Source organism: Panicum virgatum, chromosome 2N (genome assembly GCF_016808335.1).
Source record: "Panicum virgatum strain AP13 chromosome 2N, P.virgatum_v5, whole genome shotgun sequence".
In the NCBI taxonomy this organism is placed as follows: Eukaryota; Viridiplantae; Streptophyta; class Magnoliopsida; order Poales; family Poaceae; genus Panicum; species Panicum virgatum.
Genome location: NC_053146.1, coordinates 53412555 through 53432428, shown reverse-complemented (window position 1 = coordinate 53432428; position 19874 = coordinate 53412555). Strand labels below are relative to the sequence as shown.

General features: G+C 52.5%; 2 protein-coding genes across 2 annotated transcripts; one reads left to right on the top strand and one right to left on the bottom strand.

Annotated features, from left to right (window-relative positions):
- The first annotated feature begins 8662 nt into the window (after positions 1-8662).
- On the top strand, positions 8663-10302 carry LOC120661259 (UDP-glycosyltransferase 79-like). Its single transcript, XM_039940021.1, has one exon. The coding sequence runs from the start codon at positions 8770-8772 to the stop codon at positions 10180-10182; it is 1413 nt and encodes a 470-aa protein (XP_039795955.1). The 5' UTR covers positions 8663-8769; the 3' UTR covers positions 10183-10302.
- A 6232-nt stretch (positions 10303-16534) lies between these two features.
- On the bottom strand, positions 16535-18628 carry LOC120661258 (UDP-glucosyltransferase UGT13248-like). The gene is made up of 2 exons (XM_039940020.1): positions 17686-18628; positions 16535-17436 (listed from the first exon to the last, which is right to left on the bottom strand). Exons 1-2 carry the CDS (start codon positions 18343-18345, stop codon positions 16702-16704), a joined length of 1395 nt encoding a protein of 464 aa, XP_039795954.1. The 5' UTR covers positions 18346-18628; the 3' UTR covers positions 16535-16701.
- Positions 18629-19874: the final 1246 nt, after the last annotated feature.

Genomic DNA, 19874 nt, shown 5'->3' with positions numbered 1-19874 from the left:
ACACCAAATTTGGTTTTCATCGCACTAGCCGGATCCTCTTTTAACCTAGCGGGATCGGCTTCGCATCTACCACCCGTGGATGCTTGTGCTCCAGAAGTAAGATGATGTTCTATAGGATCATCTTGTACCATCATCTGAACTGAACTTATCAGTGCATGCCCCGCAAAATTTCCATGTATATTAACAAAAATCGATTCATGTGGAGAACCAGATTCTTGTGAAGGAGAAGGCTGCACACAATTTGTCATCTCATTGGTTCGGCTAAGGGTTGCCGAGCAAGGAGCAGACGTGTTCGGTGTAGATGTTACTGGGCTGACCAGCATCGCATCAGTCTGACCGGTCTTTTGGACCGGTCTGACTAGTCTAGTCTTATTCGGCCGTACCAGTCGCAATGGTGATGTTTGCCCTACAAAATAGTTCGTCGGTATGTCATATAGTGGTTCTTGAACAGATGCTGGCGTAGCCAACGAACTAGCAGTTTGGAACGCACAATTATCATCTATAGATTTGCATTTTTTTCATGACTGTCGCGGGGATTTTCAAGGGTACCCACAGCCGGGTGGCGGAGCGCACCCGCCTATTCCCAGTGAGGGAGTACTCGGGGAAGTACTAGGCGATGGGGCTAGATCTACGCTGAGATTGGGACTCAGGAATACACGATTTAGAGTGGTTCGGGCCGCCGGAGCGTAATACCCTACGTCCACTGGGAGATGTATTGTCTTGGTTGTGTGAATGAATCTATCCTCTGCTGGTCTTGGCTCTTACCCAGCCTGAGGTTTTCTAACGGCGCTCTCCCCTTTTTATAGATCAAAGGGGGGGGCGGATACATAGAACGTTGATGCCCCGACAGGTGGGCCCAACGTGACTGTGGCTACAGTGGTAGCGAATCTTTCCTTCGATATGCGTACTGCTGCTCTTCTGACACAGGGGGTCTTCTCTTGTCCCGTCAGCGAGGCGCCCGTTGGAGTAGCGTAGCTTGCGGCGTGGCCTGCTGAGGCTATTATGTAGCGTCATAATGGGTGAAGCCGAGCCGTCGTATCCGACTGTTACGGCAGACTGGCAGACGCGGCATGGGCGGCGCCATCGGCTCCACTGCCTTGGTAATACGCGATCAATAGTGCCCCCTGGTCAGTCAAACGCCTCGGCTTCCACTATATCAAAGTGGACGTCCACCTACCGCAATAAATGCGAAGGTAGGTGGACCTCAATATGGAGACTAAGGGCCTCATACACGTGTCGGCCCCGGACCACCCTGAGGCGGGGCGTCCAAACTTTCCCTTGGAGAGGGGTCCGGTTGCTATCCAGGACCCTATGAGGGGTCCGGGACCCCGCGGGGGTCCGGATTCCTTGGGAGGTCCGGAGCCCTGGCTGCTTGCGCTTGAGCGCCTGTTTTTCCTGGGACGTGGCGTTCCCAGACCTTCCCCGGCCGTGGAACAGGTCCGGACCTTTGTCGGGAGGACAGGACTTCGGACTGCAGGGGTCCGGCTGTTTGGTTGTAGTCAAGGATGACTACAAAGGCTCTTGCCTAGTCACAGCAAGAGGGGGTACCCCAGTCCTGGGGTACCGACAGTGGCCCCCGGGCCCACCTCGGGAGAGGTCCGAACCCGCGGGTGGGGCCACCACCGTGATGTGTTCCTACGCAACTTGATTGCGTTGGTGTGCTCTTGGAGAGAGTGGGCATCCCGGACCCCTGAGGCCGGTATGCTTGTTGCCTGGTTTAGGTACTAGAGTGCTCTCCACGGGGCGACGAAGGTGTAGGCTTAGGGTACGGAACCAAGCTAAGCGGCTACACGGACTTCGGATCGCTCAGGGGGTAGCACTACTTCCCGGACCCAGCTTTTGTCGACCGTGGCGAGCGGTCTCCGCCGGAGCGGGCCACCGGAGTGGACTTGGAGCGACCGGGGCGAGCGGTCTCCGCCGGAGCGGGCCACCGGAGTGGACTTGGAGCGACCGGGGCGAGCGGTCTCCGCCGGAGCGGGCCACCGGAGTGGACTTGGAGCGACCGGGGCGAGCGGGTCTCCGCCGGAGCGGGCCACCGGAGTGGACTTGGAGCGACCGGGGCGAGCGGTCTCCCGCCGGAGCGGGCCACCGGAGTGGACTTGGAGCGACCGGGGCGAGCGGTCTCCGCCGGAGCGGGCCACCGGAGTGGACTTGGAGCGACCGGGGCGAGCGGTCTCCGCCGGAGCGGGCCACCGGAGTGGACTTGGAGCGACCGTGGCGAGCGGTCTCCGCCGGAGCGGGCCACCGGAGTGGACTTGGAGCGACCGGGGCGAGCGGGTCTCTCCGCCGGAGCGGGCCACCGGAGTGGACTTGGAGCGACCGGGGCGAGCGGTCTCCCGCCGGAGCGGGCCACCGGAGTGGACTTGGAGCGACCGGGGCGAGCGGTCTCCGCCGGAGCGGGCGTTGCTGACAATCCGATGAAGCATGTTACCAGACCTCATAGTAAGGTGCAAAGAAACCAAGCCTTATACTAGAAGAGAGCCCGGGACCTCTAAAGTCAGCAGTCCTGGATACTAGAGTACTTGTAACAGGGTAGTGAAGTACGTAAACTTAGGGTACATTACCAGGCTAAGCCACGCGGAGCTTCTCTACCCCAGGATACAAATACCACTTCTCCAGAGCAGGTCCCTAGGGGTCCGGACTGCCTTCCAGCTAGAAGGGGTGTCTTCACCTGACCACAAGCCAGCAACTCAACTTGGATTGTTAGCAACAATGGTAAAGACTCTGTTTGGGAGGAAGAAATGGTCAACCGAAAAAACAGCCATCCAGAATGAATGAATGTAACCAGGGTGGAGCCTAGATAAGGTCAAGAAAGAAAATCTCCTTTATCATTGTGGTTATCACGGTATACATCAGAGGTCGGGATTACGAGGTCGGACCTCCACCGCTCCGGACCGCTTTTGCCTGTTTGTGTGATAGGGCCAGAGGCCGGGTTTACAAGGTCGGACCTTAACCGCTCTGGACACACACATAGACACCACGCTATTACAAAGGAGAAATTCTCTTATTCCTTTCTTAGGAGTAACCTACGGCTGCATGCTATACAGCGTGTTCTTCGGAGGTGAAGGCACCTTGGACGTGCCTGAACCGCATCATCCAGGATCACCTCGGGAGCTCGGGGGGCCCCTCCTTGCCTAAGAGCTGTCACATGCTTACATGGCATGAGACAAATTCTTTGGCCTTGAATGGAAGAGGCCCCCTCCCCCTGCCGTCGCCGTTGCCGATGGAAACCAGAACCCTTGCGCAGCAGATGGACCGGTGCGACGCGTGGAGAAGTGCGGTCGTTCGCCGGCTTGTCCTTGGTGCTAGCGCCAAGGGCCCCCGCGCGAGGTGGCGGGGGTCCTGCCTGCAGCAGCACCGAGCAACGCTGAGGTGGATCTCCGGTGCTGCTGCGGCAGGAGGTCTCAGTCAACTTCCTCCGGGATGGCTGTCGGCTCTAGGCTCCAAGTTGAGAGAAAGCCTTGAGCCGACGTCATGCCATCGCAGAGGGGGCGTGGCCGTTGCTTGAGAGAAAACCTTGAGTCGACGTAGGAGCGGCGGCGCGCAGCGGCGCCTCTGCTGCATGCTGCTACGCCGGCTCTGAGGTGTCGCGGTGGCGACACACAGCAGACGCCGCTGCCGTGCGCCGCCGCACCGAGGTCGTCGGAGCGCCGGTGCCATAGCATGCGGAGTGAGTGTGCCTTCCTTCATCTTCAAGTTTGCCGTTGCAGAGGGAGAACGCAGCCCAGAGGCCTGAAGATCCAGCCAACGCCTGTCTTCCCCACGGACGGCGCCAAAATGTCGCGGGGATTTTCAAGGGTACCCACAGCCGGGTGGCGGAGCGCACCCGCCTATTCCCAGTGAGGGAGTACTCGGGGAAGTACTAGGCGATGGGGCTAGATCTACGCTGAGATTGGGACTCAGGAATACACGATTTAGAGTGGTTCGGGCCGCCGGAGCGTAATACCCTACGTCCACTGGGAGATGTATTGTCTTGGTTGTGTGAATGAATCTATCCTCTGCTGGTCTTGGCTCTTACCCAGCCTGAGGTTTTCTAACGGCGCTCTCCCCTTTTTATAGATCAAAGGGGGGGGCGGATACATAGAACGTTGATGCCCCGACAGGTGGGCCCAACGTGACTGTGGCTACAGTGGTAGCGAATCTTTCCTTCGATATGCGTACTGCTGCTCTTCTGACACAGGGGGTCTTCTCTTGTCCCGTCAGCGAGGCGCCCGTTGGAGTAGCGTAGCTTGCGGCGTGGCCTGCTGAGGCTATTATGTAGCGTCATAATGGGTGAAGCCGAGCCGTCGTATCCGACTGTTACGGCAGACTGGCAGACGCGGCATGGGCGGCGCCATCGGCTCCACTGCCTTGGTAATACGCGATCAATAGTGCCCCCTGGTCAGTCAAACGCCTCGGCTTCCACTATATCAAAGTGGACGTCCACCTACCGCAATAAATGCGAAGGTAGGTGGACCTCAATATGGAGACTAAGGGCCTCATACACGTGTCGGCCCCGGACCACCCTGAGGCGGGGCGTCCAAACTTTCCCTTGGAGAGGGGTCCGGTTGCTATCCAGGACCCTATGAGGGGTCCGGGACCCCGCGGGGGTCCGGATTCCTTGGGAGGTCCGGAGCCCTGGCTGCTTGCGCTTGAGCGCCTGTTTTTCCTGGGACGTGGCGTTCCCAGACCTTCCCCGGCCGTGGAACAGGTCCGGACCTTTGTCGGGAGGACAGGACTTCGGACTGCAGGGGTCCGGCTGTTTGGTTGTAGTCAAGGATGACTACAAAGGCTCTTGCCTAGTCACAGCAAGAGGGGGTACCCCAGTCCTGGGGTACCGACAATGACGTCCAATTGACCCTTTAAACTATCAACCAAATCATTCACCGGCTTATATATATCAGCGATCTTCTGATCCACAATAGATGATAATTGGCTAAACAAGTTGGAAGATGAAGTGCTTACATTGCTTATTACCTCGACTTGCTTATTCTTGAGCGTGAAGGAGGGTATCACGAAGTCTTGAACTCTGGTGACCTGGTTTTGTTGATTTTTCTTGAATCCCTTCAAGAATTGTGCCTTGAAGTGCTCCCTGACCACTAAGTAATCTTGACGCTCCTCCTGCTGAGTTCCTCGATGGATATGAAGATGTTGCCTTCATTGAGGTCGATGATGACGCTCATCTTTTCTAGGAGTAGATTAGATCGGTTTTGAATAACCAGATTAATCGTTCCCCAGCAGAGTCGCCAAAAAGTGTGTTGATGCAAAATCTGGTCACACACTCGAATGTGCTAGAATGCGCGTTGATCATCAACACGATCTTCACAAATGAGCTCCCTGCGCACAGACCGATCAGACCAGTTAGGGCAACCGGTCAGACCGGTTCTACAGAGAACGTCGCGAAAACCTTAAACCTTGAGCTCGGGAGGGACCCCGTCGGAGCTCGTGGATCTATAGTTGCTCTGAAGTCAGTAGGTACTTAGAACATCCTCGAACGCCATAGAAACGAGCGAAGAACAGCAGATGGGGTTGGAAAAGCTATGGTTTAGAGATAAAAAGTAAGGGTAAAAGTGTTGAATCGATTGGGATTATATAGGGTGGGGAGGTCTGTACCCGTTAGGAGTCGAAATGTTATCAAATCCCGTGTCAAAATACAACTTCTAACTCAGATTGAGCGTTTCGGACCGGTATGACCGGTCTCTGGGCCGATCTGACCGCCCTGGACCGGTCTGACCGGTCAGACCGGGGTGTAGGTCTTCAGGGAGGCATAACTTCCTCATCCGGACTCCAAATTAAACGTTCTATATATGCATTTCGATCGTCTCGACGAGATCTACGCAATGGTGCAGTCCAATTGGCAATTTGACAAACTTGTCTAGACCGGTCTGACCGATTTATATGAGAGGTCTGACCGGTCTGCCCAGATTGTCTAGAAAACCTTAATCATGCCAATTTTGGGTGTCAACAGTGACCTCCATCAAGAATCCATTGACCAGCCTCCCAATCCGGACCATTACGTCGTGCGATGCCGCGGCGGATGTAGATCGGCGCCCCCCCTCAAACTCTGAGCTCTCGGCAGACCGAGATCGCCTGTGTCCGCGCGCGTGCGGCGGGCCGGGCTTGCCTCCGGGATCTCCGCCACCGCCACCGCCACTCGCCGTAGCGCCAGCTCTTCAAGTATGGTCATCACTGCGTCCATGTCGTATAGTGTCTCGCTCACACACAACGGTATCAGGCGGTCGCTCACGCTAGAGTCTTCTGCCGCTGCTGCCGCCGCCGAGTTAGGGTTCTTGGGCGAGTGGGGAATTTCAGAGCGGGCCAACGGGGGAGATGGCGTTCAAGGCCCGCGCGAGCGCTGATCGACGGGTGCGGCCACGTCGGACAGGTGACACGGGTGATGTGGCCCAAAATCGGAGTGAGTTTTACGAGCATTTAATTTTGCTAATGTGGCAGAATTTTTATGAAGAGAGAGATGGAAGAGTTTTATGGGTGTGAGAAGAGTTTCATCCCCATGAAACTCATCCGGCTCAATTGCCTAGTTTTTACTCTATGTAATCGTGCGATGAAACCATGCATTGAGACTGGCCTAATTTGCATGGTTTTGTTAGATTTTTTGTGGAATATGAATATGAATAGTTTTGTAGTTTGAGATTCAAAATCGAATGAACGTGGTAGTTTAATGTTAAAAAATGGACTTTACCCAACTTTTATCATTCAACATAATTTTTTATTTTGCGAAAAGTCATTCAACATATTAACTATGCATTCAAAATATATGGTGGAGAGAGCGTTGTCCTAGATAGTCAAGTACTTAAGTTAGGCCGCCTCCAATGGTGCCTACGATATCGTCAGCACGTGGAACTGAGAAACAGTAAATAAATAAGAAAACGAGTTCCCATCCTCTCGGTCTCTACGCCGGCTCACACAGCGACTCGGGTAGTGTGCCATGAGCTAGCGACGAAACTGCCGCTGACGAGAGGTGATTCTTACCGTTTCTCTCTCTACCATCTCAGCGGAAGCCGGCGACATCCAGGGATGCAACGGGTCTGGTAAGATGCGTGTAGAGCAAATACTCACTTGCGATAATACCCAAAACTATAAAGCATATTTATACCTGCGAAGTCTAGCGAGTAAAATTTTATATCTGTACCCGATGAGTACGGGTCGAATTTCGGGTACCCATCCGGTATATTAATGATAGCATAAATAACCTATCATTTGGTCTTATAGTCTAGCACGCATTTTAAATTTATCGCCTATACAAATGAACACATAGTATTAGTAAAATAGAGAACTAAATGGTCATCTTGCAACATTTTTTTTCTTATCTTCAACCTCTATTTTGTAGTTGTATGTAAGTAAATGCATTCAATTCTAATTAAGTATTTCATCTAAAAAATGCAACGATGATCATACACTTCACTACAAATAATAAGCAAAATATCAATGTCATTTTTACATCTATTAGTTCACATAATCTCATTATCCGTCTATGTAGTTCATACAATCACAAGAAAATGAGACATAAAATTTGCGAATGATATGAGTTCATTAGATTGATTTTTATATTTCGGGTACCCGTTGGGTACCCGGGCTCTACCCGCGGATAAAATTCTATACTTATACCCATACCCATACCCGCAGGTAAAATTTCATGTCCATACCCTCACCCGTCGGGTCGGGTACCCGCGGGTAAAATTGCCATCCCTAGAGACATCTTAGTCAAGTTTGACTTAAAACATACTATAGGTAAATAAAAATGGAGTGATTAGTAAGCACAACTTTAGAACAAAATTAACATGAACTATCTTTATTACATATATAATCGCATGATGTCGGATGCCAGCGCTAGAGTTGGGACTTTAACTGGAACAATCGAACTGGCTTTTCTTTAAAGAAATAATTGAGGGGGTGAAACAATTGAATAGTGAAGTATATGGACCTAGCTAATTCTCCTATAGGGGTTGTCTACATTTTTTTCCTTCTCCACGCCCGAATTTTTTAGCCATCGAATCAAGATCTAATGGTAACTGTTCATCTTCTTACTCATCTTCTCCCTGGCGCGCCGCCACCCCGCCTCCCCAGCCGCGGATGAGGGTCTCGCACTCGTGGCTCCTCCGTCTGGCCCTCCTGGCACTGCCACCGCCACCATGGCCGTCATTACCCTCGCGCGCCCCGGCCTAGCCAAACCGACCTCCTGCATCGCCTGGCCGGCAGTGCCGCCACGGTCTTCCTCCAAGATTGGCAATGTTGAAGTTCGCCGGAATCCTAACCCTCAACCCCTGAACACTAATCCCCAACTCCGAACCTTAAATCTCACCGGAGAGCTCACCGAGATGGAGACCTCAACAGGAGAAGAAATAAAATTTGAGTGTGAAAAGCAAAGGAAATGCTTTGAGTATAGCTTTCCCATTAATATATATCACTCCAAAAAAGATGCCCACGTCATTATGCATGTCACTGCTGACAACATACTCAGGCACCCGACGAAAGCGTAAGTCATTGATGACACATGTGATCCGAAGAAAACTGCCGAGCCAAGTGAAGGCTTGCAGACAAACAAGTAGTGCGTCCTGTGATCCTGTCGTTTCCTCCGACTGCACCTGCATATCCTTCTTCGCCGATTTCAATAGAAACACTTGGGCACTTGGGCTTTGCTTCCCATCTGATTATGTCGCGGAAGCTCCAGGGCGCCTTATATATGCAGACGGATCGGCATTCACCAATACGTACTTCCCAACAACATCGCCATTGCACTTCAGGATTCCACATTATCACATTACTACAGCCATGGCGGCGAACTCCGACCAAACAAGCATCAACGTCCTCCTCGTCCCGTTCCCAGTCCAGGGCCACATCAACCCGCTGCTCCAGTTCGGCAAGCGGCTCGCCAGCCACGGCGGCGTCCGGTGCACCCTGGCGGCGACCCGCTTCGTCGCCAACTCCACCAGGCCGACCCCGAGCTCGGTGCACGTCGCCGTCTTCTCCGACGGCTGCGACGGCGGCGGGCCCGACGAGGTGGGGGGGATGGGCGCCCCCTACTACGAGCGGCTCGAGTCGGCCGGGTCCGAGACGCTGGACGCGCTCCTCGCTTCGGAGTCGGAGCGGGGCCGGCCGGTGAACGTGGTGGTGTACGACCCGTTCCTGCCGTGGGTACGGCGCGTGGCGAGGCGGCGCGGCGCGGTGTGCGCGGCCTTCCTCACGCAGACGTGCGCCGTGGACATCTTGTACGCGCACGCGTGGGCCGGACGCGTGCCGCCGCCGCCGCTGCTGCGGCCGGAGGACGTGCGGGGCCTGGACGGGCTGTCGTGCCGGCTCGAGATGGGCGACCTGCCGACGTTCCTGACCGACGCGAGCTACCCCCCGTCGTTCAGGGAGCTGCTGGTGAACCAGTTCCTGGGGCTGGACGACGCCGATCACGTGCTCGTCAACTCGTTCCACGACCTGGAACCACAGGAAGCAGACTACATGGCGTCTACGTGGAGAGCCAAGATGGTGGGCCCGACCGTCCCGTCGGCGTTCCTCGACAACCGCCTCCCGGACGACGTGTCCTACGGCATCCACCTCCACACCCCGATGACAGCGGAGTGCAAGGCGTGGCTCGACGCCCGGCTGGCACGGTCTGTTGTGTACGTCTCCTTCGGTAGCATGGCCTCCCTGGGTCATGACCAGATGAGCGAGGTAGCCGAGGGCCTCTACGGCAGCGGCAAGCCCTTCCTGTGGGTGGTCCGGGCCACCGAGACCGCCAAGCTGCCCGAGGGCTTCGCCGACAAGGCCAAGGCCAGGGGGCTCATAGTGCCGTGGTGCCCGCAGCTGGAGGTTCTGGCGCACCCGTCCGTCGGCTGCTTCATGACGCACTGCGGCTGGAACTCGACGGTGGAGGCCCTCAGCGCGGGCGTGCCCATGGTGGCGATGCCGAACTGGTCGGACCAGACGACGAACGCCAAGTACATCCAGGACGTGTGGCGCGTCGGGGTGCGGGTGCGGCCGGACGCCAAGGGAGTGGTGAGGAGCGAGGAGGTGGAGCGGCGCGTGCGCGAGGTGATGGAAGGGGAAATGCGCGAGGAGTTTCGGATGAGAGCTCTGGAGTGGAGTGAAAAGGCCAAGAAGTCCATGAGCGAAGGCGGGACCTCGGATATCAACATCTCGGACTTCCTATCAAGTTTTGGACGCAACACTACTGATGCAACTCAAGCCAACTGATGGGTGATGGACACGAAGTGCATTCTCGCATGTTACTTGTACCATTTTTTTTTCTTGTTAAGATACACATCGCTCCCGCGTGTATTCTTTTCTACAAATAGAAAATGAGGTATTGCATTATTGCGCACTCCAAATAATATAAGGATCAATACATGGATCATTGGGTTTTTGTGGGTATAAGATTGCACCCATGTTTCTGTGGATGAACAGTATAAGTTGTTGTTTGAACCGTTAGTTATATACACCAACATGGTCTCAAGTGATGGAAACTGCCAACAGGCAACTTCATCTTTCTTTCTTTTCCTTAAAAAAATAAAAAATAAAACCAATATGTGGCTTTGGTGGTGTGGTCGTGTCGATGTCCCAATTCGGCCAGACAGTGTCATGGAGGTTTGGGTTTTTATTCCAATCCAACAGGGTAGAGTTCCATTGAGGCTCATGTCGTCCCAATCTAACTATGAGGACTTTCCGTTGAGGTTCTTGTCGACATCCAAATCCGACTAGACGAAGTTGAGAGAGAGATCCAGTTGATGGTTCAGTCTAACCGGAAGTTGTATGTGTGAGTAGTGAGTAGTGTGGCGTGTGCTGATATCCTAATCCAGACGGTGCCCGCATGCGCATAACAAACGGATAAGCACGTTCGGTCGTCTTCCGTGCGCCGGCCGGTTCACCTTTCACGACATGGGAGCGCCGCGGATCGTCGTCGTCACCGGTGGCAAGGCAAGCGTGCCGGCTTGCCCTGGCCGGGTGGGACTGGGAGAAGATAATCACTGGGCTGCCGAGTATCTCATCCTCCTACCTAGCTCCTGGGGCTAGGCGCTAGGCAGAGGAGTACTGGCCTGGCGTAGTGGCGTGCATCGGTGCATGCTCGCAAGCTACAGTAGTTATCTAGCTAGCTGCCGTGCCGTGTGTCGTGGTCAGCTTTTTGACCGTGCAGGCGAGCAGGCGGCACGGCGCCCGTCGCCATCGACGCGACCGGTGCTCTTGTGGTGTGAGACTCTCGCACTCGTCGTCCTCTAAATTCATAAATTCATCTTCTAAAACGAATACTACTCTATTTCTAGTTTTCCCACACTCATTCATCCTCTAGAACTCTACTCTATATCAACTACTAACAGATAAGACCCACATGTCATTCTCTCTTTTCTTCTCCCCTCATTTTTCCCCTCCCGTCGTTCACTCCGCCCCGCCCCCCTCTCTCTCTCCCCGCACCGCGCCACCCCACGCCTCTTTCCTCCGTCGGTCTCGCCGCCGGCGAGCCTGCTCAACCTCCAATGCGGCCGGATCCGCCGCCCCCTTCTCCTCCCTCCTCCATCCCTCTCCCATGGTGGCCTCGAGCACGCCTCCCATGGAGGCCTCGAGCTCCGCCGCCTTGAGCTCCCTCCGCGGCCGTGGTGGCCTCGACGACGCCCCCTCCTCCGGCAGCGGCTCCTCGCCGGCGGCCTCGAGCGCGCCTCCCCAGCGGCCTCCAGCACGCCTCCCATAGCGACCTCGAGTGCGCCTCCCAGGCAGGCGGGCAGCCAGATCTCGGCACTGCACGCGCGCGCGCGCCGGTTAGTGGTTCGTCTCGGATCTCGACGCAGCGCCTCTCGCTCGGCCGGTGTGACGAGAGTAGCGGGGGTGCAGGCTCAGGGACGGTGCGGTGACTATGACGACTACTCCTTGGACTACAGCACCGACTCTTGCATCGCCCGCCCGCCATGCAGGCTCTGCTCGCGGCAACCGGGGGAGGAGTAGGGCGCGGCGGCAGCGTCTCCCCAGTCCCCTAGCTGCTCCGCCATGACGGCCGGGTGGTTGGGGAGGGCCCGAAGATACATCGGCGCACGCGGGCTCCACAGCACCGAGCTGATAGCGGACGTCCTCTACGTTTGCTAGAATAGCGGAAGCGAGGACTTCCGCTTGGATAGCGGAGCCGGTAGCGTACGCCGCTGTGGCGTTTTTTTTCCGCTACCTGGTCCTGGAGGAAGCGATATCGGACTGGATACCGGATCTAGTGCGAGCAGCCTGACCCAGCCACCCACCATAACGGTGAAAGAAATTAAACACTGGCCACCGTGTCTCGATCTACAAAGCCACCTGTGGTGCAGCGCAGCACAACACTCGACACGGCGCCCAGCCAGGCTGACTGATCCCTGCAGCGGTGCATTGATTGCAGTAACGGTGCCGGCGCGAACCGAGCGTGGGCGTGTGTTGTCCTTCACGCCCTCCGCCCGCGGTTGGCCCGTCCCGTGCAGGCCGGGCCTCTCGCGCGTGCCTGGCATGGGGCCGGGCATTTCTCTCATGGGCAACGGGGAGGCCGGGAGGAGCAAGCGACGCGCGCTGCCATGCATCGGGACCAGGGTTAAGGTCGTCGCGCCACGGCTTGTCGGATTGGCAGTGGCGTGCCACGGGCGCGGTCCGTACTCCATTGGGTGTTTAACATTTTTTGCCTCACCCCTTTCCGGGCGGGGTGCACTCTTTAGGACCGATTGGTTTCAGCCGGCGAACCTTAACTTCGATCATAGGGATCAATTTCTAGTCGCGTAACTTCATAATAACGTGTTCGGACCCGTGTCTGCATCTGGGCATGCAGACCGCAGGTCCGCAGCGCATGTTCTTCGTTCATTCCCACGCCGGTATGGATTATTGATCGCCAGTTTGGTCGGCTCCTGCCTTAACGAGCCGCGGGATATCTCGTTAACCACCTCTCTATGCGATCTAGCCATTGAGTTTATTTTCCTTCTCTCACCACCATCGAACCATTGTGATCATGAATCTTGTAGATCTAAGTCTCAATAAGACTACAATATATACATTCTTGAAAACACATTATTGGTACTGCAAAATGCGAAAAGATACATGCCAAAATGTGACCCTTTGTGCTCTCTGGGCAAATGTGTGCATGGTCAAAAGTTTAGTTATATTGGTCAAATGTTTAGTTATATTCTGTATGTCAAATGTTAGAAGTGCTATATAAGGTGCACAATTTTTCTTTCAATTATGTAATACAATATTTTCTATTTTAGTTAAACTTTCATGTTTTCAACTTTTCAGGATAACCAGGCTACCATTAAGGAGTTGCTTCAAAGGGTCAATGATAAAATAGAGTCATCCAATGTGACTAACAGTATGTTAACCTTCCATCATATCAATGTTCGTCCTACATTTATTGTCGTTGCGCCCAATATCTCATCATGCGATTTTTTTTCACAGTTGATCCATCAAACATGAAGGTAGGAAGAATGAAGTGAAAGCAAACAAGAAGAGGGCTCGACAAAGACACTTGATTGAAGGAGCCCTACACTTTCCATTCTGTCATAATGATCGAGCTAACGGGAAGTGATGTTGGGAATTAAGGTGGCCTTAATACCCACTAAACTAAAAATCTACACATAAGACACACCAACTCACTCTCGAGCCGGTTAGAATTTTCAATTTCTAGCTACTTAGTGTATAAGGTCCTTTCAACGGCAGAGCCGCCTACTCGCTTCCGGTGGCAGAGCCTACCAACAGATGAAGCTGGCTTCCGGGAGACAGAGCCTTCCTACGGTGAAATCCAAACCCTTTTTGATCCCGGGTGGCAGAGCCAGCCTACGATAGATCACAACTTATACACTTAGTACTTAGAAATTTGAAGACTAACACTTACAAGGGAACTCAAACCTTTAATCACAACTCAACTAGATACATAATAAGATAACACTTACACTCTTTATGTGGCTATCCTACTATTACATCACTATACTACATGACAACATTGCCATCTGCTATTTGAGACCTCTTATGTCATGGTATGGCAAAGGGGAGGGGTACACCCCTATTTATAGGACTCCATGGTTCATATGGTGTTGCCATGTGTCCAACGTCTACACTCTTCTACATTTCTATAGTTCTCTCCATCTTCATCCTATCATACAAATATATTTTCTCTATAGAGTTCTACACTTCACCATGAAGCATGATAACTATTACTCATATTTGCTCTCCACTCTTCTAAAACCTTCTTACTTTGGCATGATCTTATCCTCATGCATTGCAAAGTTAGTTTCTTGTGATTTCCAAAATCTTCTAGAATGTTCCGAGTATGCATTACATATTTCAACAGATGATTATGGCATATCCATGACGTTCCAATTGTTAGAAGACAAGAAGACATAATGTTGAATTTTGAAGTTACCGCCTTTGCTGTTGTGGCACTAAAACCTTTTACTATCCTCGCTCTGTGCTAAGTTGAAATGTTAAAGTTCTCATTTAGGGTTATGGGGTCGATTACTGCATGCAACTCTTGTGGTACCATTGAGTAAAAAAAAACTTGTGGTACCATGCACTACCAGAATCTGACTGTTTGCCGTGTGCTTTCTATCGGGCACACGGCAAATAAACACTTTGTTGCGTGCACACAAAATAAAAATATAACACACGGCAAAGAAATAGTTTGCCGTGTGGGTTTTTTTTGCACACGGTAAAGCAATAGTTTGCCGCGTGCTTTTTCATGGCACACAGCAAAAAAATAGTTTGCCGTGTGTTTTATTTTAGCACACAGCAAAGTAATTTTTTTTTTGTCTTATCACCTTAAGACTTTTTCTACTCTTCACATACAACATGTGGTACTCCATGTTAAAATTTGGTACCTTTTTGTATTTATTTGTTATATTTAACTAATTTATTGTATTTCAAGCAATTTTTTTGAATCAAGTCAAATTTGAACCGCAAGTGATTCAAATAATAGAGTAAAATGATAGGGAAAATTATATTCATGTTATTTAACATAGTGTGAGGCCTTACCTATCAAAATAAAAAGAAATTTCGAATATCTTGTTTAGGAAATACGACCACGAACGTGTGTTCGAATGATTTTAAAATTCTAAAAAAACAATTGGAGTCTGAAAATTATGAGATTTGTCAATATCTCATGATATCATATGTGGAGGTTGTGGTAAAAATTTGAGTGTGTTTCGCAATTTTGTCACGTGTGATGCTTACAATGGAAACATCTGCGAAGAAGAATCAGAGAGTTGAGAAGGATGCGGTTAGGTTTGAAGTGGAAGCGACGATCAAATTTGGGTTTGACTTCAATTTTTTTTCTATAGCCAATAGACAATATAAATCATTTCGTGTAAAATTTTGGTAATTTTTTGGAACCATTTGATAATTTTAATGTATCAAGTGCAATTGTAGAATTTATATAAATTAAATTTTGATCTATAATTGCATAAAATAATGCAATAATATGAGTAGAAAAATTAAACACATATAGTTGAGTTAATTTGACAAGGTATATTCAAACTGCATGGTAATCAATTTTTTTTAAAAAAGAAGGAAACAAAAAGAACAAAACAAAGAAGGAAACAAAAATTATAATAAAAAAGTATCTGGCACAGGGCAAAGTGAAATTCAAATTTCATAAATGATATTGGATAGAGAAACTTTCAAAATGAAGGTTGTAGATCTCGAAAAGTTATAAAACTTTGTAGTTGACAATTTTTTTTGAATTTGTTTAGAGCTTCCAACAAGCAATTTATACTCGGTTTAGTATGATATGTGGGGAAAGAAAATGAAGAACACTCACAATTGAGTGTGTGGTGTAGTGGTAGAGAAGGTTAGATGTGAGGGGAATGTCGTGGGTTTGAATCCCGCAGACCGCGTTGTGCGAAAAAGGCGGAGCGGGCGGGTGGTTGATCAGTGGGGTCCTCCTCGAATTAAGTTTTTTTGTTTCTATTTTTAAAATTAGTTTTTTGAAAAAAAATGCCAAGTGATTTTTGGCACTCGGCAAATTCCTTGCCGTGTGCCCAATGAACTCTTTGCCGACGTCTATCTGCCGTGTGCCCTTTGTCGTGTGCAACACACGATAAATTTTTTGCCTTGGGTATTTTGGTCTTTGACGTGTGGCTTTGCCATGTGCAATTTTTGCCTTGGGTATTTTGGCCTTTGACGTGTGGCTTTGCCGTGTGCCTAGGGCACACGGCAAAAAGCTCATTCCCGTAGTGATGGAATTGGAAATAAGAAATTAAATTGGACTTCGCCTCGAGCGTGAAAATCAACTCATATTAGAGATAACTGTGGAATAGACGGACATGATAGAATGCCTTGTCCTCTCGATTCTTTAATACCGGCAGGCGGGCAGGGGTACATCAAGGAGCTCATCAAAAAATTCAGCTGACTTTTAGAGCTCCTACTTACCTGACTTTTAGAGCTCCTACTTGGCCTCATGGGCCGGGGTTTACTTATTGATCGAACAGGTTCAACGTCAGGAAATGAGGAAGAACGTTTACTTCTTGAACTTGCACTCACGTAGGAGTACTTCCTAAAAGTACATCGCCATATAAATTCTTTCTGCTAGTGATAGTATGAACTGCACACAAAAAAAGCGATGTACTTTTGGGATGGTATGGTATGAACTCCATTTGCTAATTTATTTTATTACACAATACTGTCACTCGGTTTGTATGTTCTGAGATGCAAATGTCTAAACCATTTGTAGCTACAATATTAGGCCAACATGTCAGGAGTTCATGTGATGCCAATTTGCTACAAGACTGATCACTTGGAGTTGGAGGAGTACTTGGCCACGAACTCGGCGATGTTCCTGTCGGAGCTGCCGCCCTCCCTGCTCGCCGCCCTGGCCTTCTCCATCCACGCGGCGGCGTTGCGTCTGTACTCGCCGCTCCTCTCCCCGCCCATCACCTCCTCGATGCCCCCGGCCACCTCGCCCCTCCGCACGAGCCCGTCGGCAGCCGCCGGCCGCACCCGCACGCCGACGCGCCACGCGGCCTCCACGTACCTGGCGTTCATGGGCTGGTCCGTCCACTGCGGCACGGCCACCATCGGCACGCCGGCCACCAGCGCCTCGACCGTCGAGTTCCACCCGCAGTGGGTCAGGAAGCACCCCACGGCGCGGTGCGCCAGCACCTCCAGCTGCGGGCACCACGACACCACCAGCCCGCCGCCGCGGGCGTCGTCCTCGTAGCCGGCGGGCAGCTTGTGGGCCTCCGACGCGCGAACCACCCAGAGGAACGGCCGCCCGGAGTCGAGGAGGCCGCGCGCGACCTCCCGCATCTCCGACGGGTCGAGGTCCGACAGGCTGCCGAAGGAGGCGTACACCACGGAGCGCGGCTGGTGCGCGTCCAGCCAGGCGACGCACGGCGCCGTGGTCAGCTCGAAGAGGTGGAGGCCGTACTTGGTGTCGGACGGGAGGCGGCCGTCGCCGAGGTAGGACGCCGGCACCGTCGGCCCGATCGTCTTGGCGCGCCACGCCGACGCCATGTACTCCGCCTCCTGCGAGAGCCCACGCACGGCGTCAGTGCAAGATGCATCGTAACGTCGACATGGCTGGCCCAGCCTCCTCCTCCAAGATATTCTTTTTTCCAAGTTGCAAGCATAAGAGTAATCAACCAGTTGACGTGTCTATGAATGATGTCCGAGAAGTCGGGATTCGCAACGATATGGCTGCTGCATGATACCAACCAATTGAAAGTTGGTTCAGATTGGCAGCGATAGGGACGAAGAGAGCATGCAGCTCATCACCTCGGGCTCCAGCTCGTGGACCGAATTGACGAGCACGTCGTCGGCTTCCTCCAGGCCCTGAAACTGGCGCATCACCAGCTCGAAGTAGGCCGGGTACGGGCCGGGCCCGACCCTGAGGAACCAAGGCAGGCCCTCCGGCTCGAGCGCCGGCAGCCCGGGCAGGCGGACCATCCCCTTATCCGCCGGCACGCCCACCCGGCGGCGCCACACGTGCCCGTAGGTGACGTTGACGGCGCACGGCTGCGTGAAGAAGGCGGCGGCGGCGGCGCCGTGGCGCTGGGCCACGGCCCGCGCCCACGGCAGGAACGCGTCGTAGACCACCGCGCGGACGGGGCGGCCGGCGGCGGCCTCGTCCCGGAGGAGCTCCCCCAGTGTCTCGGAGCCCGCGTCCTCGAGCCGGGCGAGGTAGGTGGTGACGTCGCCACACTCGCCGAAGCCGCCGCGGTCGAAGCCGTCCGAGACGGCGGCGAGGCGGACGCCGCCCAGCGCGGCGGCGTCGGGCGCGCAGGTCGCGAGGATGAAGCGGGTGACCGCCAGCGTGGGGCGCAGGCCATGGAGCGCCAGGCGCTTGGCGAACTGGAGCATCGGGTGGACGTGGCCCTGGCTCGGGTACGGCAGGAGGAGCACGCGGCTGCCGCCGCCGCCGGTGTGGGAACCCATGGCCGTGCCTTCGCTGGCTAGTCGCGTCTGCGAAGTGTACTGCCTGTGTGGCGCTGTAGCGCTGCTATACTAGTGGGCGCTCGGCATAGCAGTCGACAGAAATGACCCCGGAGCACACTAGCGACCAATATGGCGGAGAACACACCCAGCGTGTCCACGCATGACAGCAGGCCGCTGGAGGGCTCGGCTCTCCTGCTGCGGCCGTGCGCGTGCGGGCACCATGGGAAACTCCCGCCGCTGAGCGCTGTGTTAGAATCCTGAGCGGCACCGCTGCGGAGAATTTTCTTTCCTTTCATCATATCAACATTTTTTTAAAAGTAATGGAAATTGACTGGACATCGGTCTTCCGATAAGAATAGACGAGAGTCCCCCGCCCTATATTACACCCTCGTCGTTGCTCCACCACACTCCGCCTAGCTCTACCCGCTCTGCCCCACTGCTGACCGCCACCTCATGAGCATCGCCTCCGACACTGGGGAGGACCGTCCTTTCTCTCCCTTGCTCTTCCTTCACCTTTCCATCTAAAATTGTGACAAGGGCTCCCTTCCCGTTGCCGACCTCCAATCACCCTCACCGGTACTGTCCTCTCCCTCTCCGCCCCTCACCGGTACTGTCCCCACTTCATCTGCCTCCACCGTCGCCACCGTCTAACCGGCCACCCCCACCATCTGCCCAGCGGCGGCGGAGCTCACCTGAGTTTGTGTCCTCATCGGAGAAGGTGGTTGCCCAGCTTAAAATTACTCCCTCCGTTCCAGAATATAAGCATTTCTAGATTTAATCAAAGTCAAATTTATTCAATTTTGACTATAAATAATAAATAATTTATAAAAATTTATAGGATAAATATAATATTATTAGATTTGTTATGAAAGCAACTATCATAATATGTAAATGTTTACATTTAAAATAACTCATTTATAAGAATCTTGATGGTCAAAGTTGAACAAATTTGATTTTGACCAAATCTAGAAATGCTTATATTTTGAGACAGAGGTAGTAGGCCTGCTAATGGGTTGGGTTGAAATGGGTTTTATGGGGTGGGTTTTGAAATGGAGTGTGTTTGGATGATTTAAAATGGGTTGTATTAGTTAATGGGGTGGGTCGGGACGGGTTCTATATAAATGCGGGTTGAGGCGGGTTGAAATGGATATTTTTTACAAAATAGTATAACTATATATAAATGTGGGTCCCACGTGAGAGCTGGACTCTGGAATTAAAACCACGTGTTTATATCAGAAAATTTTATCGAAATTGACTGAATTTTGTTGGAGATAACTGACTGGCAGCTATTTTGTGCAAACCAGTGTGGCTAGAACTACCTGTGGGCCCCACATGAAGAGCCGGACCCTGGAATTAAAACCTCGCGTTCACACTATAAAATTTTATCGAAATTGACTGAAATTTGTTGGAGATGACTCAGTACGACTGGCAGCTACTCTGTGCAAAGCAGCGTGGCTAGAACTACACGTGGGCTCCACATTAAGAGCCGGACCCTAGAATTAAAACCTCGCGTTCACACTATAAAATTT

Coding starts and splice junctions, on each gene's coding strand:
- LOC120661259 (XM_039940021.1), top strand. CDS start 8,770: ATGGCGGCGAACTCCGACCAAACAAGCATCAACGTCCTCCTCGTCCCG.
- LOC120661258 (XM_039940020.1), bottom strand. CDS start 18,345: ATGGGTTCCCACACCGGCGGCGGCGGCAGCCGCGTGCTCCTCCTGCCG. Junction 17,437..17,685: donor TCCACGAGCTGGAGCCCGAG/GTGATGAGCTGC, acceptor GGGCTCTCGCAG/GAGGCGGAGTACATGGCGTC.